This window comes from Centruroides sculpturatus, unplaced genomic scaffold (assembly GCF_000671375.1).
Source record: "Centruroides sculpturatus isolate CEXI.00-Female unplaced genomic scaffold, Cexi_2.0 scaffold325, whole genome shotgun sequence".
Taxonomy (NCBI): Eukaryota; Metazoa; Arthropoda; class Arachnida; order Scorpiones; family Buthidae; genus Centruroides; species Centruroides sculpturatus.
In genome coordinates this window covers 186,466-209,059 of record NW_019384556.1, presented here as the reverse complement: position 1 = coordinate 209,059, position 22,594 = coordinate 186,466, and the positions used below count along the sequence as shown (strand labels likewise).

Here is a 22,594-nt window from a genome sequence, read left to right as displayed (position 1 = left end):
CGACAATTTTTTGGAACGTAACTCGCGTGTTATACAGGGGTTACCTGTATATACTTTTAGGATATACATACAAAGAAATTAATTTTATATTTGTTACATTTATTAATTTATTATGAATAAATAAAAGGAAGATATATGAAGAACAAAATATTTATCTGAATTATAACTAAATACTGTACATTAATAACAATTATTAATCATTTATAAATAAAATAAATTTAAAATGACTTTTAAATCCAAACATAGAATTCCATGTGTTTTATTTGTCTGCATTACTTGTCTCTTCAAAAAAATTATTTTTATTTTATGACAAAAAGAAACAAATGAAGTAAACATAAATGACATGAATAATACAGTAGAGCCTCGAAAACACGGCCTAATGTGGACCGAAGGGTGGCCGAGTTTGTGAAAATGCTGGGTTATCGGGAATGGCGTTAAAAAAATAAGTACAAGTGTGGAGTCCTCAGAAAATACTGTACTATACTTGTATGTATTGTTTGCTTGAGAATACAACAGAGAATAAACTGCCCAAATACCCTCAAACAAAGGAAAAGTACGTCCTTTATGAAGACAGAGCCATTACTACATGAAAATGAAAATTAATGAATACACAGTGTACAGTAATTTACCTGATAAGACAGACCCCAGAAATATACTTTGAGGCATAAAGCTGTCTATAATGAAAATTAATTAACTAAGGATTTTTTTGCCCTGCCAGGGTGTGGCCGAGTTATCCGGAGTACTGGGTTATCGAGTGCCGAGTTTTCGAGGCTCTACTGTACTGTTAATTTTGACATCTTATGATAATTTTATATAATTACAAACACAAAATTTAGAATTATAATGGAAAGTATATACCATATTTACTCGCATATAAGACAAGATTTTTATTCATTTTTCACTGCTTCAAAAACCTAGGTTGTCCTAGATGCACGAGTGAAGGATTCTTTTCATTTTTGCAATAATTTTTATGAGCTGTGTATTTGCATTTTTTACCGGATTCTCACTTTCTGGTGTTTAAAAGCAAAAGTATTTTATCTGGGTCGTTTCAATCATTCTTGTGTATTGTCAGGAGTAAAGATGAATAGCTATAGGAAAAGCAAAGCTTTTGGATTGAATTCCAAAATTACATGGAAGCCTAAAATAAGTTTTAATTCATTCTCATGTGAAAACAGATGATTATTTAGAAATCAGAATTCAGAGAAACTCATAAGTGTAATTGACAAAGAGTGAATTCGACTGTTAAGAATTGAAAAAAAAGGTTCCCAATTGTCCAGCTTTACATGAACAAATTATGTTGTCGATTTTACAAGATTTTTCCTTGAAGTTTAAAATGCCAGTAATTTTTGTGGGACAATGTGTGCATATACATGCATTTGATATTTTATTTGTGATTAAACGGAATAAAATTATAATTGTATTAATAAATCTAATTTTCTTTATTTTGATCTTTAAAGTCACACCTCGTCTTATATGTGAATAAATATGGTATAGAAATTATCGGAATAAAAAAACACGTTCATATTATTATAAAACCATTAATTAATGCAATTTTCTTACCATGTGAATCTGGTTCTTTTAATTCAGAAGATTGTTTGTCTAATTGATAAATACTTGGACCAGGTAAAGAAAGAACCCCAGATTCACTTGCATGTGCTATATCTTTTGGTGTTACATCTCTTGCTGTAGGATTTCCAAATTCATCAAATATTACTATAGGCTTGATATCTAAATTAATAACAGAAAACCAATTTATGTTTGTAATAAAATAATATGTTTATAAAATAAACTTTTAAAGATAATTTAAAAAATAATGAATACATTTAGGTGAGAGTCTATATATTGTTCTAGTTTATTTTGTGGTTTTAATAATGAATACATATTTTAAAAAATCGCTTAAGATAAATTAAATAGGAATTTCTTTTATTATATGAAAATATTCGTTTGATTAACATAGCTTTCAAAATAAAATTATAGTAACTGTCGAGTAGGCTTATCAGCTTTATTCAGAGAGAGAGATTTGGTCCTCTGTTTGGCTGGAGTGATTTTACTAGAGGAGTCAGGGATCATTTTGCACAATTAATGAAATAAGTCAGTTGTCCTAGCAAAGGCATATCTAAAGTAGAGTTTCTGATCCAGCTCTAGATTGGCTGACCTTAAAGGTCCACTAAATCCTTAAAAGGAGAGAATCAGAAGGAAAAAGGAACCTTACCCTCCTACTAGACTGAGGAGATATACTACCAGCCTACCAAATTATTCATTCATTTTATGTGTTCAATCTAAGTCATAAGATGTTCTTTCCAATAAATAATGATACACATCCCTAATGGGAAGGAGATGATGATGATGGAATCCACTCCTAAATTCACTGTAACTTTAACAGAAAAGATTGACCACTTTTAAAAGAATGATTATTTTATAATATAGAGAATCTAATTTAAATAAGTAGAAATATTTTGAAATAAAATTTAATGAGTAACTTTCTTCAGATTAAAATTATTAAAAAGAATAATCCAAAGGTAATACCAATACAAGTGTTCACATTGTTAAAAATATATTTTACAAAGATAGAAATAAATTATTTGCTCAAAAAAGTCTAAATATTCAAATTGATATCAGAACTTTCACAATAGGTACTGTTTGTCTCATTAACATGGAAAAGATCATAGAAAATTACCTTTTTATGAGTCTATATTCAACTTTTATGTACTGTTATACAATGAAATCTCAATTAGCATCAATGTTTAATTATTTGACATACTATTATACCTACCATACTATTTATAGCATTATATTATACACACATATATACCATAATTTTCTGCATAATTTTAAAGTAATCCTTGTTAGTAAATCATCCCATTATTATGACTTATTGTTTGTATTGTCTGATTGTACTTACTGAATCAGGAAGTGTCCAATCAAAATCAAGATTCAAAGAAATATTACAACAAATGAAGATATGGAAGTTGATATTTTAGCTGTAGTAACTCAAAATCTTCACATTAGTTCCAGAAAAATTGCATGAGCCTCAGGAATGTCTAAAACCAATGTTTTACATTTATTTAAAATATCCTTACCATAGTTTGTTGCACCAAGAACTTCTTGGTGATAACTTTCAAAATCATATGAATTTTTGTCATTGGATAGAACAATAAATACAAAACAATGACAATTTTTTAAACAAGGATTGTTTTCTGATGAGACATCATTTACAAATCATAGTAAAATAAATTTGCATAAAACATTTTTCCTTAAGGTACTCTGTCCCTACCAAACTGAAACCAACACTTTACAAAGAAATGACGTGTAAGTAGATCATACCAGGTCAGAGGTTGGTTTGCAATCTTAGGACCACCAATTAACTTCCTCTGTAAACTCAGCATGAACGTGGAAAGGGTTAAGAAAGGGAAAGGAAGGTTTTTGTTTAGGGATAGGAGACAAAAGACTTCACTTTTGACTCAGACTTGGAGTTGAAGAGACAGCTATTTGTTTGCTTTCATAACAACTATTCTTTAAGTTTGATATTTGAATAATAACCTTTGATTATATACCAGATACAGATTTTATTTTAATTTTATATTATTTTTAGAAATTTTTATCTGTATACAGTATATATTAAAAGTAAAATGTTTGGTTACAACCACACACAAATAATGTAAATTTAAAAATTAATTTGATTTACATTTTAAAATTTCAAAACAACTTTTAAACATTTTTAAAAATGTTTTAATTTTCAACAGATTTGATTATAATTAGTTTTGATTTTATTTTTAATTCAGTCTTGGTGTAAAGACCAGAGTTTTAATTATGTTATTATGTTTAGTTTTAATTCATTTTTAGGTTTAATTTATTTAGTATTAATTTAGTTGTAGTTTTTTTTAATAGTTATTAATTAATTTATTATTATTTATTTAATTCTGCCATTTTTGAACCTTTAATTATGATTTTTTTTAATTAATTGCAACTCCTTTTTCTTTTGCAACATAACTATTGAAATTGTTTCAGCATTGTTTTGCAGAAAAGATAATCAAATTTAAATTAATTTTAATATTTTACTAATTTCATTAATTTTTGTTTTATAAATTTGCCTGCTTTAAAAAAATATTTTTAATTTTAATTATAAACAAGTTAATATCGGTTGAACTATCAGGCTACCTAGTTTACCTTAAAGGAACATGCAGCCTAGAAACCAAATTTATAACTTCTGATAATTACATCTTTCAAAAAATGTTTTAGATAAAATTTTATTAGTTTATATAAAATTAGAATATGTAACAAAAATTGGGTTCCTATTTAAGTAAAATGAAGTTGACCTCATTTTCGCTGACCATCTACAATGAAACTTATAGTACCTCTCTTGATATCAAACAAGTTTGATCCAAAACATTTTTGTAAGAGACATTTTTCAACATATTTCCCAGTAACATAAGTGGCCCACCTTATACATACACCTAATGGAACAAATTTAATGACTACATGTGTAATATAGAAGCACAGTGTATTTAATAATTGAAGCCCTTGGCAACATATAGTGCTAACTCTCAGAATCATGTCTCTTAGGTAACCAAGTTTGAATGTTTGAAAAAGTCCTTAAATCATATGAATAGTTGTGTGTTAATATTTTTGCTCTCCGAACATTGCCTGTAGAACAGGGGTGTCCAGCCCGTGGGCCACATGCGGCCCAATAAACATGTAAACAAAACCGACAAATGTTTTAATTTTTTTATTATTTATTTATTTCAATGGTATAAACTCAAAAAAGAAGTTTCACAAAGTTGTAAACCTTTTTCATATTTTATTTTTGAGTGGAAAAGAAATATTTTCAAATACTTGGAGATGTGTGAATGCAGAAGGATTACTAAATAAAGCTGGAGTTGTGACTTAAAAGGATTATAGACCCAAATTTGGGAAAAGGAGAAAAAGATGAGAAAGGACAAAAGATAAAAAGTAGTGAGAAAAGTTAAATAGGTCTTCTGTTATGCAAATATTGACCCTTAATTTTTCAACCTTTTTCACTTTTTTATCTTTTGTCCTTTCTCTCCTTTCCCACATTTGGGCCTATAATTATTCCTTTGAGTCTCAACTCCAGCTTTATTTAGTATTTCTTCCAACATTGCAAAATTTGGCTACATTTCACCAAATGTGGCTACTTTTTTTGTTTGCAGAAAAAAATATTATTTGGCACTTTGGCTACTTTTTGGGCTACATATTATTTATAATTATATTAGTTGAATAAAAGTGCATATTTAAAATGGTGTTTCGTCACTTTTTATTAATTAGAGACCCAAATAAAACAAATATTTGTGTTTTTCAAATAAATTTTCATTTGTCTCTTTTATAATAAAATGAATTTATCTATTTCTAAGTAAAAATGAAAGTGTCTGTAGAAGTAATTTTTTAAAATATCCTTTTTCGTGATAAAGTTTTAATACTTATTATTATAATCTAGACCAAGATATTAATCCTTAAATATACTTGTATATTGGGCCACAAGTATATATTATATATACTTGTAGCCCAAAACTCGACTTCTTCCAATGCAGCCCAGAGAAACAAAAAAGGTTGGACATCCTTGCTGTAGAATGTGGCTGCCATCTCATTGTTTTGGGATTTTTCATTTTTGGATTATTTTCAAACATTCAAGTTCAATTACCTCAGAAATGTGATTCTGAGGTAGCACTATATGTCCAGAGGTCTTCAATTATATCCTTAAATATGGTATACTTTATATTACTAAATACATGTCATGGCATTTATATCTTTCAGCCACCCTCAATTTTAGTGTTTATTAAGAAGTGGCATTTATTTTTCTCAGATTTTTGCAAGGGAAAATTTTCTTATATGGTATTTTGCTTTATAACCAAACATACAAGAATATAGTTAGTATAATATAATATTTATTTATAATTACAGTACTGCTAACAGGATTTCTTTTTTTTAATAACGAAGTTTGATACTATACTATTGCAGTAATATATATTAAATTTCAATGCAGTTATCAGAATCAATTCCAAGAAAATAAAATTTTCTTCAAATTAATCATTGTTTTCATCATTAATCCTGAATTTGGTATCTTGGCTTTCTGATTCTAATAACTACTTCTTTCAAGCCTTCACCATGCAAACAAACAATAAGATCATTTTCACTGAGGTCAATGGCATTTGATAGTCCACAGTGCAAAAAAGTGTTTTCTGATTTGCAGTTCAGAAATTTCCATCCAGGCATATTAAAACTGATTCAGAAGTTCTTTCACACATTTCACCATGTACTGTATACTCATGCTCATTTCTGGTTATCTAATCATCAAACTACTCATTATATTGTTTCTTAAAACTCTTATTCCTGGAGACAGCTGTACGTTGAATGAATTTTTTACATATGTTTGGAATAATGCTGTAATCAATTTTTATCTTCTCTAACTGCTTTTTGACTGACTTTGAAATGTGGCATCAGTAGCTGTCTCAAATGAGTAAATGGCAGCTAAAGCTGAATCTCTAATGACTTTGTTCAGATAGGCTGCTGTTAGCAATTCATCCATCCATCCATCCATTATTAGAATAGGCTATCACAATTTCTGGAAACATTCATTTTAGTTCAGACATTAGTCACTTTTGTTTTAAAACAATATACAACTTCACCTTCTTGCCATCAGCCTTAGTTATTAGCATCATGGTGCAGCACATCTTTTCATGCCTAGTTGTCACATCTTTGGAATTAGACTGATTTGTTGTTGTGCCAATTTCTTCAAACTCACACTGAAGTTTTATTACAACCCTAGAGATATCATGTCACTAATGTTGAATTTATTCTGTCATTACGGATGCCATATGTATCTAATGGAAGCTGACAATTTTTGGAATGTGATCTTGTATAGTGGTTTAGAGTAACAGTTGTTTGACAGTGGTAGACCATTGTGATGTTGATTAAATCAATAGATAAATCTTGGACTTGCCTTTAATTTCCCAGTCAATTCAGGATTTTCTTGCCATAGTGATTTCCATAGTTTTTTGGCCTTTCTGCTCATCATTTTAGTTGTTGCCTGAAGCTTCTTCATAAGCATTTGACATAACTCAGTAAAGAGAATTCCAATTCTTTATTGAAGATCTTATGACCCCCTGTTTCCAATTAAAATCTTGTTTTGGGCTTTGCTTTATCTCTCGGTTCCATTTCCTTGCTTCTCCACTTCCAAATTCCTTTTTCATCAATATCTAAATTTTCAGCAGCTGCCCAATTTGATCCTAATGCCTTTGCCTTATCTATTGCAGTTAGTTTATCTTCTATGAAATATTTTCTTCTTTTCTTATCTTTAGGAGACAGGTTGCTTTAAAGTTTCTTTATCATCTGAGGATAGATTGAAAAGTTTGCACAATCTGATGTAAAAGGCATACAAATAACAAAATAATGTTTGTCAATTTGACCACTAATATTCTGTTACTTAACCAACAAATCTTTTTTTAATTCAATGAATTGTTTATATTTGGTGGCTGTTTGAATTCACCTTTATTAGCTATTATCTTTTCATGTAAAACTTGCTACATGAAGCACTTGTAACTTGTTTCTATTTCACATAATGAATGAAGAAGTTTTGAATAAAGCTGTAATTGGAAACTCAATAGAAATATTGAACTTTTTATTCATAAAAACAAAATAAACATTAATATTTATTCTGTTCAGTTTCAATAGACTTTACTGAACAGTAACAGGCATTCAAAGTTGTAAACTACAGTAACTATACATGACTCAGGGCCTTCAGCCATATCAAGTGAAAATGCACATAAGAAAACTGTTCTTTTTTATGCATCTTTTAGGAGTAGGAGTATGACATTTATTTGGTAATATATGGTAAGTATTAAATATATATGAATAATAAGAACTTAAATTTAATAATAAAAAATGAATGAATGAATTATAGTTTTTAAGCAAAATTTTTTATATTGAAATATAAAAGACAAGAAAATAACAAATATTCAATAAATAGGCATGTTAAACAAGTCTGAACTTGTTATTGATAAAAACTGGCACAAACATTCTACAGTGAAATGATATGAAATCAATAAATTCTTCAATAAACACAAATTATGATTTATCATTATTATGAAAAATATTTAATAAAATCTCATACATTAAACAACTAAAATCTAAATTGTGATTTAATAAAATAACACACTAATATTGAAAAATATAATTACAGAAATAAAAATTTAATTCTTTTACATTAAAATGGAATTTTTTTTAAAAATGTAATATTAAACTTCAGATGTATTTCCAAGAAATATTGAAGAAATTATATTCTAAAATCTACATCTTAGTATCTTCATAAATTAGCAAGAAGCAAAGGTAACTATAATAGAATTACATGTTAGATCCATAATATGCCAATAAGAATAATGCAGAATAAAATTTCATAATGAATCAAAAAATAGATACCTGGCATTTCATCATCAAGAAAGTTTGGTGTAGAAGTTTCAGATAATGTAGAACATGAAACTAATTTTTCACTATCCTGTGATCCTGTATTAATAAAATTACTGTTTCTAAATTCAGCTTGAACAGTTCCTTGTGAAGATACTGAACATATTGTTGGACCCTGTGAAGCACAGTCTTGGAGTAATGATTTCTAAAATTTCAAATATTTAAAAATAAATGAGTCATGTAAAATTAAATATATTAAAACAGCTTAAACTTTTAATACTATTTTAATTATTATTTACTATTGCAAATAGCATTGCAATTGAAAACTATTACAGCTTATTCTGTTCTTTTATTTATGTTATTAAATAGTATATCCAACTCTATTTCATTACCAGGAGCCAACATAGCAATTATGTTGCCCTGGGTAAGATAATTATTTTCTGTCCTTTTTAATTAAATATAAGCATAGTGTAATTTTAATCAAAAGATTTGAGGGCTCAGACCTCACACATTTAATTACTTAATTGATTATTTTACTTTCTAAAAATAATTATCTGAGATTAAGAATGTTCTTTTATTTTTATTTTCGTTGGCCAATTTTGTCAACACTAGTAATTTGCCTCCTTGGGCAGCTGCCCACCTTGCCCACCTTGTCCACCCCTGTATCAGCCCTTGTTCATTACTATAGTCAGTGCAGTGAGAAAGTGCATTTGGTCAATACTAACTGTGCCTACTTAGGAGAGAAAAGGAGACAGGATGGAACGGTTCTGTGGTAATTTTGCTATATGTACAAGTACTTATGCTATATGAATTTTTTCAATTATTATATGTCATTTTTCCTCAGAGAGCATTTGTGTAAACAAAAGTGAACCCTCTATAGCCTGAATGATAATTGGTTTTGAAGAAAGAGACATAAAGAAACATTTTCATGTGGAGAGTACTCCATCCTGTCACCCTAATCCCTAAAATAGTCATTGATCAAGTACAATCTCTAATTAAACCAAGTATATATTTAAATAAATAATTTTAAAAACATTTTTGATCTTATGTTAAAATTAAGAATTATATTACATAAAAATAATACTTACACTTTCAGTTAAAATAATCTGTTTTACAAAATCAGGAGATTCAGAATAATTTTGTTCATCCTCAGGTGGCTCTTCTACATTTACAAATGTATCTTCTTGAGTTGATGGAAAAAATAAATTTTGTGACACACTACTATTAGGATGGTCTGAGGACACTTGAAACTGTTCTTGCTGTGAAACAGAAACTTCATTATGAGAATCAGAAATTGTTTCTGACAATATTTTATCATTAATTCTGGATTCTTGTAATTTTGGTGGTATTTCTTCATTTTCAGTAGATGTGGAGTCATTAGAAATTCTTCTTTTCCTTTTACCTCTTCTCTTTTTATGCAAAGAAGGTGATGCCACTTTTTTCTGTTCTGCTGACGAAAATGGAATTGTTTGAGATGTGTCAACCGATTGTTGTTCAGTAACTTCATTCTGTAAAGGTTGTTCTGGTTCATAATTTATATTTTCATCTGCAACCTCAATCAAACCCTTAATGTTAAGTAATTCTGCAGTTTTAAGAAGTCCATTTAACTGATAATGGGAAACATTCACTTCTCCTTTATATATAAAATCTACTATAGCTTTCAGTTCAGCATACTTCATATCTTTCATTATAACAATTGGATGTGTACAGGGATTTTCCAAAAACAAATTTTGGAAGAAAGGACTGCATGCAGAAAGGACAATTTTATGAGCCTTAAGACTCAATCCTTCACATGCAAGAGTGACATCAACTAAAGCTTCACTTGATAACAACTGATCAAAAACAGTCACCATATTTGATTGATGATTATTCCATTTAAGTTGAAATTGCTGTGTACCCATTTTGAATTTTAGAACTAATAAATTAAAAACCAGAATGATAATCTGTAAATATATAAATATATATCAATATTAATAAATATGTATCAATATCTAAACCATTTTTTATAAATAACTAATAAAAAAGTTAAAACATTTTTAACAAATCTATATAAACTATTTTCTTCACATTTGTAAATATAAAAAATTAATTTTATTTCATTTGTTTAAAAACATTACAAGGGAAACTCTTAGGTTATAAAAACTATTCTATAATAAAACATTAATTCTTTTAATGCCAAAAATATTACTTGATGTCTTCTGGTAAATTTATGTATATTGATGGCCAAATAGAAAACTAAGCCCAAATTACATTAATAATCAATATATATTATAAAGGTACATGTACAATGTGTGTGCCGCTAAAACTCAAAAATGAGTCCTGGTACAATCAAGTGAGTTATATGGTGTGGTAGCCCTCTATCCCCCATCCATGAAGAAGGTTCCCGTTTTTACCCGAAGGGCGTGCTGTTGAAGATAAAGGGCTGGAAGTTGTGCCCTCTAGAAATTTCTAGAACAGTCCCGAACATTTGAGAGTATTTGAGAGCATTCCACAACATTCTGGGGTGTTCTGGAACGTTTGGGAACATCCCAGATCATTGTGGAACATTTGAAGCCTTTTTTGTATGGGTGGGACTACCCATTGGTGGGGGTATATAAAGCAAGATCCGTTGTGGGTTTGAACGTCAGTTTCTTATCAGTGACGAAGGGAAGAACCAAAAAAGAAGTGAAAATTCCAAAGTAGTGCAGTGAGTGAATAAAAACAAGCAGTGAAGTGTGAGTAGTCAAAGTGATACAGTGACTGAATATAAATCGAAAATAAAGTGTGAAAACTGTACTTAGTGTATTTGTTAATAAAAAGTTATTTGATTTATATTTTATACAATGCCCAAACTTAAAAGTGGAAAAGCTCTTGCCAGTTCTGAATTTTCTTTTGAATATTACCGGGAATTTTCTTTTGAATAGTAAAGTTGATACCGTCGACAATATTATTTTTAGTTGCCAAAATTGCCCTTTGAAATAGCCACTCTGAATAATAATAAGAAGTGTAGAGCCCAAATGGTTAGGACTTGAAGGTTGAAATTTAGTACAAAGAGTGCGTCATGAGAACGTACACTAAGAAGGGATTTTTTGAAATTCCCCCCGCGGGGAGAGGTTAACTCTTCCCCTGTGGGAAAGTGTAAACAATGGAAGTGGTTAAGTAACAATTGAAGTGTTAAGAGAAAATGACATGCAAGATTTACAGTTGCAGATGCGGTTTTTTACATTTTTGCAAGAAATTGAACATATTTTTAGACCCATCTAAAAATTTTCTTATTAGTCTGGAAACAGGGCAACCTAATTCTTGCATTCTGAGAAAACGGGTAAGATTGGCTATAATGTAATAATCTTAATCTTCGCTATCGTTACTTTTTGCCCAAGCAACGCTGGGCTTATCTGATAGTTAAATTATAAAACTGGATTCATCAGGCTATAACTTGGCTAATTAAATATACAAACAATTTTTAATTTGAACTAAAAGGAAGGTGACTATATTGACATCTTGTAATAAATTTAATAAGTAAAATTAAATTAATTATTCGTTAATCTTTTCTTCCAGAATATTTTAATCTAGATCAGAACTAAAACCTGCAACTTCTGTACTTGCATGATACTCAGAGCTGTAGGTTTGAGTCACACTCCAGACTGATCTTCTTGAGAAGAAAAACTTGTATTTTTGAAACATTGTATAAAAATAAAAAAAATAGAAGTGTTAAATAATAGGTATGAATGAAAACAGAAGTTATTTTAATCCAGTCTAATTTTTTGTTTTGCTATTTTTGAATAGTTTAAATGTAGTTAACTGGCAGTTTCAACTACTTTTATAAAAAAAGTAAAGCAATTATATGATTAACAACAGTATTTAAATTACGTTGCCTTTTATACTAGTTAAATACTTTTTATTTAGTTACTGCACATCATTGGAAGAGTTTCAGTGCACTCATCATTGAAACTCTTGTTTTACTTAACTCAAAATGAATGCAACAAGAGTATATTATATTTTTCTCAAAATTGCAAAATGTTTTAATCTTGTAATTACTAAAATGAAGTCACTTTTTAAAAACATTGTTTTATAAATTTCTGTTTTTATGTTTATTGTATTACGTCCTCAATAAAATACAAAAATAAAAAATAATTATTTCATAACTAACTATAAATAAATTTTAAAGTGGTTTGTATTTGAAATGAAACTTAAAGTTTTCATGAAATGTTTTTAAAAAAACATTATAGCTTTAATCATATAATAAACTTGTGTCAAGAGATAAGAGACAAACTTAATTTTGAAATATTTCAAAATACAAATAAAAACATCTGAGATGTAAAACAATTGCACCAAGTAAAAATTTGACAATTTGGATGACAGTCAATTTTTTTATGAGTTTTTCTTTGGTAAAAAAAAGCTTGGTGCTTTGAAGCAAAATGTAAAAAACATTAATACAGATAAAAATCACTTTGAAATGCCAAGCTTATCTTTACCAAGAAAAACTGCTAAGAAAAAATACTTGTAAGCTTCTTGCCTCTAAAACATTAATTTAATAATAATAAATTATTAATTTAATAATTAATGTTTTAGATAATTTTTAATAATTATTAAATTCTAAAAAAAATGTAACCGTTATCCAAATTGTCATAATTTTTTACTTGATGCAATTTTTTATATCTCAGGTATTTTTGTTTGGATATCAATTGATTTTTTGATTAATGATTGTGTTGTTATATCAAGATCCAAAACAATGACATACAGTTTGGTCAGCGCTCAACAATGAAGCAGCTGCCAATCAACCACTTTCAATACTCTATTAGTAAAATCATTGTAAAATGTTTTAATTTGCATAAATTTGAGCTTTTGTTATTTGGATAACATTTTGAATAAAAAATCATTAATTTCAATCCAATTTTATCCTTATAAAAATGAAATTAAGCCATAAAAGTAAAACAACTCTATGGGAAACCCATGTAAACTTTTACCTATCGACCCAGAAGTTTCGTGAGCACCTCACTCATAATACAATAGACTTAAATTTAAAATATGAGCTAGACTGAGTAGTTTTTTCCAGGAGCATATGCAATGCCAGATGAAGAAAAGAAGAAAATACAGCTTTTTGGCAATTTTGTGCTTTTTGATTGCTTATATTTCAGCAAGCCTTTTACCAAAACACCTGAAATTTTGCACACTATATAAGAAAGCAATTATCTTTCAAATGAGATATTCAGAATTACTATAGACATTTCGAGAGCAGAGAAATCAACCACTAAAAATCAGCAACTCTGATCCCTGTACATATAGCCATTCAGTGACTTTTTTCACATGGAGCCACTACTGTGACTCTCAATATATAAATTAAAGTTAGAAATGAGAGTTATTAAAAAAGTATTGAAAAAAATAACACAAACATCAACAATTAAAATATTCAGTCTATTTAAAAATATGCAAATTGTTACAACAAGACTCAAATAAATATAGTTAAGTTCAAGTATAAAAATCAGGGACAATTTGATGGTAGTCACTGCAGAACAGAAGCAATCCCAGTTTTTTAAATATAAATAATACAGTTAATAGAAATATATGAAATTTTATGAAAAACAGGGCAATGCATAAATATTTTTATTAACAGATCCCACATACAGTATGCCTCATCCTCTATTTCAACTAATCATTTCAATAATGTACAAATAAAAACATAAAATTTATTAATTATATTTTTGGGAGTCAGATAATAAATGTGCTATATCAAACTTTTTAGCTTGTAAACCAAATTAATAATTCTGATACTGATTCTATTCCAAATGTCAGTTGTATAGTACCACAATACCAAAATTACTATTAATTTCGTTTAAAAGCTAAAAAGTTTGATATAACATGAAATTTGTTGTTTTCAACTTTGCAGTTTAATTATAAGTGGAACTATGTGTTAGACACTTCCACATTGCTTCCAGTGGTCAAGTTTATAACTGGGGGTAGCCTATATGTATGGTTGAAGAATGTGTTGCCACAATTCTATTCTTGTTATTCACAGGATTTATCCAAATTCCCATTAAGTACATCATATCAGTGTTAAGTCTACAACAGGACAACCTATATATCTGACCAGTAAAATTGTGATATTCTGTAGTATTAAAGCACTGTTGAACACCATTCTGTGAGCAAGTACAGGACTTATGAGATTTGATTGAAAAATAATGAGACTAAATTTGTACTGTGCATTCTGGCAACACTGTAACATTCATTTACATAACTGTCAATTGTATTGTCTTTCCTGAACATTCAGTGCAAGTTTTAAGCTGTTCAAGTGAATACAATAGTTATTATGAAGATTTAGTGTGCATGTTTTGAGCAGTGGTTACAGAAGAATGAAGAAAAGTATTAAACAGCAATATACATTAAAATTTTATGTGAAATTGAAAATGAGTGCAACTGCATGAAGAGAGTGTGTACAATGCATTACAAACTAGCATATAGTGATGAAATTCTGTCATGTACTCAGATATTTTGTTGGTATGTTGTTTTCAGAAGGGCAAGAATAGGCAGAGAATGAGTGAAGATCAGGACATGAGACTATCCATTAATTACATATAAAATTTTAAAGCCTACTTTTGTACTTTAAACCCTCTCCCTCCCCATTATGTAAACTTTGTACTTTATGCATAATTAAAAAAGAGGGTGACAGTAGTTTGTAAACCACTCTAACACCAAAGAAATGGCTTAAAAAGTTCTGCAAATATTTTTTAACTAATAATTTATTCATATGACTAGTAACTGGTTTATAAAAACAAATTAACATGCCACTAATACCACTAAAAAAGCCATGTAGACAATGCCTTGACCTATTCCTTCTTCATGTACAGTCATGTACTTTTTGCAACTCCCACCCCTCCTTTAAACTGTACATGTAATTAATGGATGGTCCCGTCCTTCAACTTTGGGTTATAATGTTAAAAATGTAACTATCATTCTTTGAAATAAACAAATGATAGAATTATTTATGTTGTTAATTTATTATATTTTACAGTCAGAAAAATTTTAACTGAAAATCACAACATGAAAAGGGTGTATGCAAAAAGTAGTGCCAAAAATTTTGACCAATGAACAGAAAGCAAATAAAAAAGTGACAACAGAAATGTTGGAAAGTCTTGATATCAAACAAGATTTCATGCAAAGTGTGATTATTGGTGTCAAAAGCTGGTTTGAATATGATCTCAAAATAAAGCAACAAAGTGAAGAATGGCAAACTCCAAATTCACTAAAGCAGAAGAAGACTCAAATGAACAAATCAAAAACAGAAACGATGATTGTTATTTTTCTTGATGGCCATGAAATTGTTCATAAAGAATTTGTATCATCTGGAAAAACTGCAATTCAAACTTTCTACACAGAAATTTTAAAATAACTTTGAAAAAAGTGTAAGTGTATGTCTATAAATTCCCAAAATTAGATTACATGCCAAATAATGTTCCATTGCATTCCTTGTTATTGGTCCATGATATTTAGCCTTCAAATAAATTCCTGTACTTTCCCAACTTCTACATTCTTCAGACTTTATCTTACTCTCCAAAATAAAATCCAAAGTCAAAGGTCATCATTTTGAAACAGTCAAAACCATCCAAAAAGCTTTAACAGACATGATGCAACAGCTCAATGAAAATGTTTCCCAGAGATGCTATGAAACCTGGAAAATCATAGAATAAGTGCATTATGTCAGGGGGGACTTATGTTGAAGGAGATTGGCATTGAAATGTAAAAATTTTGAATAATTGATTTGTAATAAAATTAGTCTCATTACTTTTCAATCAAACTTCATATACTTTGAAGTTTTCAAGGGTTAATTTACATCATTAATTATACATTATACAGTTTACTATTATTATATTTTAAATTATAAATCCTAAATTGTTTCCAAACTGATAGCTAGTTTGCAATAAGTGCTTTCCAGATCAATTTATACTTTTCCATCACCAAGAGTAAGTAATTGTTGAATGACTTTGAAAGTAACAACTCGTTGGTATTCTTTCATCAAGTTATGGTAGATGACACATTACTATAATTGAGACTAAAATTAAGCAGCAAAGCATGAAATGAAAACATGCCATCTGCAATAACAAACAATTCAAAATCAAGTTGATGTTATTCTGGATAAAGTGACCAGAAAATGCTGCTTTTGAATTGCACTTCCTTATTCTGATCTGTTATAAAAAAAAATATAATAAATAAACAAATTCTCTCATATTTCTGGAAGACATAATTTTAGAAACTAACTGCCCATTACATAGAAAGGAATTGAAAATTAAGTGAATGGAAACAACCTAATATGAAAACACACACAGAAGTGGAAATAAACAAGCATATCAACAAAGAACAACTTTTTTGAAACATTTTAAGATATTTAAAAAGTGTATTCAAAAAGTTCCAGAATTAACACTACTGAGAATGCAATTATTCAGATAAATGAAATTTTACTTTTTATTATTCACTATATATCTCTTCTGTCTCAATACACATTTAAGAATGCTTGTACAATTGCTGAAACAAAAACACATTTCATCCTCCTCTGGAATCAATTTCAAGACAGTCATTGCATTCTTCTGAATGGTATCTACATCTTGAAAATGGTCTCCTTTCAATGCCGTTTTCAATTTTAAAAATAAAAAAAGTCAGCTGAAACCAAATCTAGCAAGTAAGGTAAATGGTTGATCAATGTGACCAATTTTCTAGTGAGAAATTGTGAAACAATGAGTGAAGAATGTGTTGGAGCATTTTTATGAAGAAAACCATTCTTCTGATTTGTACACTTCTGGTCTAATTCTGCGAATTCTATTCAAAAGGTGATCAAGTACTCCTGTGTAGAAAGGCTCATTCATAGTTGGGGAGAGAGAGATGAATTCATGGTAGATAAAATCCCTTGAATTGAAAAATGTGAAGAGCATCATTTCACTTTCTATTTTGTGGCCACAATTGTTTTTAGAATGAGAATACCACTCAAACATCTTGCTACAACTTAAACAATCTTTTCCATATACAATTTATATCATCAAAATTGATTCTGTGGTACTTCCACCTGATTTAAAACAAAACTTGATTGTGACTCTTTGTGCCATCTTGAAAATCATGACAGCAAAAGAAGATGCACAAATTTCAAACCCTCACTGCTTACAAAAGAATGATTCACATTCAGTGAAATTTGAATAGAAGGGTTAATGGAAGTTTCTTACTAATTAGTTTTAACAGTGATAGAGATGGTGCCAATTATATCTGCAGCAACAGCAGTCCCACAGCTTTTTGAATGCACTGTGTGCCACATTGTATTTAACAGGAAAATTCACAATTGTAAGAGTTTCACATTAATAAATAATTTTTGGAGTTTTGAGAAAACTAGGTTGACAGTTTGAACATTTTCAGCTGTAATATCAGTTAAATCTTAAATTACATCTGTGAAGAATTTTCAAATGTGTTAAGTCAAAATGACAAACCTATGACGAGAATTCATTCAGTTAAATAAATAAATTAGCATTTTTGGTTTTTTATTAATCACACTGAAGGTATACTACAACTAGCCACTGTATTTAATATCTGTTAATGCTTTAAGATGAGCCATTAACTAAGCTGAAAATAATGTTTCTCCAACCCTATCTACTATTAATGATATATTGATTACTTCATCATAGTACATTATCTTCATATACTGAAGATAATGTACTGCTTTTAATTATTTAAATTCTAATTACCATATTATGGGATGAAACATAACAGGAATAGGAATAGTGTTATAGTGCAAGATATTAATCTATGACAATTAAATTAGCTACACATGTAATTGTAGTATACAAGATTTTCTACAAACAGTAAAATGCTGTAATGTGACAATGTTCCATTTGATTAAAATGTTAAAATAATTAAAACATTTGAAAAACTTGTTTAAATGTTCATATTATGATATTTAGTATCAATTAGTAATAATGTGTAAAAATTTTAATAAAAAAATTGATATAAATAAATGGCTGTAGTTTCTTAATATGAATTTAAGTATATTATTTTTACTCGATTTTAGTAACTATAAATCTATAAGTTCTGATTTTATTAAATACGTATTATATAAATGTTTGAAAATATTTAATTTATTATGACATAATCATTAATAATACCATAAGGAAGATCATCATAATGAAAAACACAAGGTCTAAGAATAAATCTCTCTGATTATAAAGTTTACTGGTATCATATTTATTTAAAAGATGAGATTTCACTATACTTTAGAAACATAATTAATAAAATTCATATTATTTTCATAATTTCACATTATTATTTAGTAGATAATATATTTGATCCAATAGATATAGATAAATAATAATAATAAACTAAAAAGGCAAAAGCATACTTTTAATATCATGATAAATAATGTATTAATAATCATATATAAATATATCTAAAATTGATTTTATAAATGGTATTTCAAACATCAAAATAGAATTAAAAAAAACAGCTAATAAATGTAATATTTATATTAAACTCTAACAGGCCTAACTATTATAAATTCAACAAATAAAAAGTAAAAATCTTTTCCGGGTCAATTTTTCATCAAAGTCATACATTCGGTATAACATTATTTGACAACGATAATGAAGTAATTGAAATAGCAATAAATGTTTAAACATTGAACTTCAAAATTTCTTAGAATAAAAGATTATTATAAAGGAACGGTTTAGTAACCTGGAAAAACTGCAATTCAAACTTTCTACACAGAAATTTTAAAATAACTTTGAAAAAAGTGTAAGTGTATGTCTATAAATTCCCAAAATTAGATTACATGCCAAATAATGTTCCATTGCATTCCTTGTTATTGGTCCATGATATTTAGCCTTCAAATAAATTCCTGTACTTTCCCAACTTCTACATTCTTCAGACTTTATCTTACTCTCCAAAATAAAATCCAAAGTCAAAGGTCATCATTTTGAAACAGTCAAAACCATCCAAAAAGCTTTAACAGACATGATGCAACAGCTCAATGAAAATGTTTCCCAGAGATGCTATGAAACCTGGAAAATCATAGAATAAGTGCATTATGTCAGGGGGGACTTATGTTGAAGGAGATTGGCATTGAAATGTAAAAATTTTGAATAATTGATTTGTAATAAAATTAGTCTCATTACTTTTCAATCAAACTTCATATACTTTATTAAAAATTAACCCTTTTTAATTTTATTAAAAAGGGTTAATTTTATACTTTATTAATTTAAAATTATACTTTATTAAAAATTAACCCTTTTAATTTTACTAAATTAACCCTTGAAGTTTTCAAGGGTTAATTTACATCATTAATTATACATTATACAGTTTACTATTATTATATTTTAAATTATAAATCCTAAATTGTTTCCAAACTGATAGCTAGTTTGCAATAAGTGCTTTCCAGATCAATTTATACTTTTCCATCACCAAGAGTAAGTAATTGTTGAATGACTTTGAAAGTAACAACTCGTTGGTATTCTTTCATCAAGTTATGGTAGATGACACATTACTATAATTGAGACTAAAATTAAGCAGCAAAGCATGAAATGAAAACATGCCATCTGCAATAACAAACAATTCAAAATCAAGTTGATGTTATTCTGGATAAAGTGACCAGAAAATGCTGCTTTTGAATTGCACTTCCTTATTCTGATCTGTTATAAAAAAAAATATAATAAATAAACAAATTCTCTCATATTTCTGGAAGACATAATTTTAGAAACTAACTGCCCATTACATAGAAAGGAATTGAAAATTAAGTGAATGGAAACAACCTAATATGAAAACACACACAGAAGTGGAAATAAACAAGCATATCAACAAAGAACAACTTTTTTGAAACATTTTAAGATATTTAAAAAGTGTATTCAAAAAGTTCCAGAATTAACACTACTGAGAATGCAATTATTCAGATAAATGAAATTTTACTTTTTATTATTCACTATATATCTCTTCTGTCTCAATACACATTTAAGAATGCTTGTACAATTGCTGAAACAAAAACACATTTCATCCTCCTCTGGAATCAATTTCAAGACAGTCATTGCATTCTTCTGAATGGTATCTACATCTTGAAAATGGTCTCCTTTCAATGCCGTTTTCAATTTTAAAAATAAAAAAAGTCAGCTGAAACCAAATCTAGCAAGTAAGGTAAATGGTTGATCAATGTGACCAATTTTCTAGTGAGAAATTGTGAAACAATGAGTGAAGAATGTGTTGGAGCATTTTTATGAAGAAAACCATTCTTCTGATTTGTACACTTCTGGTCTAATTCTGCGAATTCTATTCAAAAGGTGATCAAGTACTCCTGTGTAGAAAGGCTCATTCATAGTTGGGGAGAGAGAGATGAATTCATGGTAGATAAAATCCCTTGAATTGAAAAATGTGAAGAGCATCATTTCACTTTCTATTTTGTGGCCACAATTGTTTATAGAATGAGAATACCACTCAAACATCTTGCTACAACTTAAACAATCTTTTCCATATACAATTTATATCATCAAAATTGATTCTGTGGTACTTCCACCTGATTTAAAACAAAACTTGATTGTGACTCTTTGTGCCATCTTGAAAATCATGACAGCAAAAGAAGATGCACAAATTTCAAACCCTCACTGCTTACAAAAGAATGATTCACATTCAGTGAAATTTGAATAGAAGGGTTAATGGAAGTTTCTTACTAATTGGTTTTAACAGTGATAGAGATGGTGCCAATTATATCTGCAGCAACAGCAGTCCCACAGCTTTTTGAATGCACTGTGTGCCACATTGTATTTAACAGGAAAATTCACAATTGTAAGAGTTTCACATTAATAAATAATTTTTGGAGTTTTGAGAAAACTAGGTTGACAGTTTGAACATTTTCAGCTGTAATATCAGTTAAATCTTAAATTACATCTGTGAAGAATTTTCAAATGTGTTAAGTCAAAATGACAAACCTATGACGAGAATTCATTCAGTTAAATAAATAAATTAGCATTTTTGGTTTTTTATTAATCACACTGAAGGTATACTACAACTAGCCACTGTATTTAATATCTGTTAATGCTTTAAGATGAGCCATTAACTAAGCTGAAAATAATGTTTCTCCAACCCTATCTACTATTAATGATATATTGATTACTTCATCATAGTACATTATCTTCATATACTGAAGATAATGTACTGCTTTTAATTATTTAAATTCTAATTACCATATTATGGGATGAAACATAACAGGAATAGGAATAGTGTTATAGTGCAAGATATTAATCTATGACAATTAAATTAGCTACACATGTAATTGTAGTATACAAGATTTTCTACAAACAGTAAAATGCTGTAATGTGACAATGTTCCATTTGATTAAAATGTTAAAATAATTAAAACATTTGAAAAACTTGTTTAAATGTTCATATTATGATATTTAGTATCAATTAGTAATAATGTGTAAAAATTTTAATAAAAAAATTGATATAAATAAATGGCTGTAGTTTCTTAATATGAATTTAAGTATATTATTTTTACTCGATTTTAGTAACTATAAATCTATAAGTTCTGATTTTATTAAATACGTATTATATAAATGTTTGAAAATATTTAATTTATTATGACATAATCATTAATAATACCATAAGGAAGATCATCATAATGAAAAACACAAGGTCTAAGAATAAATCTCTCTGATTATAAAGTTTACTGGTATCATATTTATTTAAAAGATGAGATTTCACTATACTTTAGAAACATAATTAATAAAATTCATATTATTTTCATAATTTCACATTATTATTTAGTAGATAATATATTTGATCCAATAGATATAGATAAATAATAATAATAAACTAAAAAGGCAAAAGCATACTTTTAATATCATGATAAATAATGTATTAATAATCATATATAAATATATCTAAAATTGATTTTATAAATGGTATTTCAAACATCAAAATAGAATTAAAAAAAACAGCTAATAAATGTAATATTTATATTAAACTCTAACAGGCCTAACTATTATAAATTCAACAAATAAAAAGTAAAAATCTTTTCCGGGTCAATTTTTCATCAAAGTCATACATTCGGTATAACATTATTTGACAACGATAATGAAGTAATTGAAATAGCAATAAATGTTTAAACATTGAACTTCAAAATTTCTTAGAATAAAAGATTATTATAAAGGAACGGTTTAGTAACCTGGAAAAACTGCAATTCAAACTTT

General features: G+C 28.1%; 1 protein-coding gene across 4 annotated transcripts in view; it reads right to left on the bottom strand.

Annotated features, from left to right (window-relative positions):
- Nucleotides 1-1,465: 1,465 nt before the first annotated feature.
- The window catches only part of LOC111623867 (longitudinals lacking protein, isoforms H/M/V-like), a 30,455-nt gene continuing 9,326 nt past the window's right edge, over nt 1,466-22,594 (bottom strand). For 2 of the 4 annotated variants that reach the window (XM_023366588.1, XM_023366589.1), the window contains exons 2-4: nt 9,504-10,358; nt 8,431-8,620; nt 1,466-1,728 (exon numbers count right to left, since the gene is read on the bottom strand). In XM_023366588.1, coding sequence (XP_023222356.1) covers nt 1,520-1,728; nt 8,431-8,620; nt 9,504-10,316 — 1,212 coding nt within the window. In that variant the 5' untranslated portion in view covers nt 10,317-10,358 and the 3' untranslated portion in view covers nt 1,466-1,519. Of the gene's footprint in view, nt 1,729-8,105; nt 8,345-8,430; nt 8,621-9,503; nt 10,359-22,594 lie in introns of those variants that run through there. The other 2 variants (XM_023366586.1, XM_023366590.1) reach the window with 2 other exon arrangements.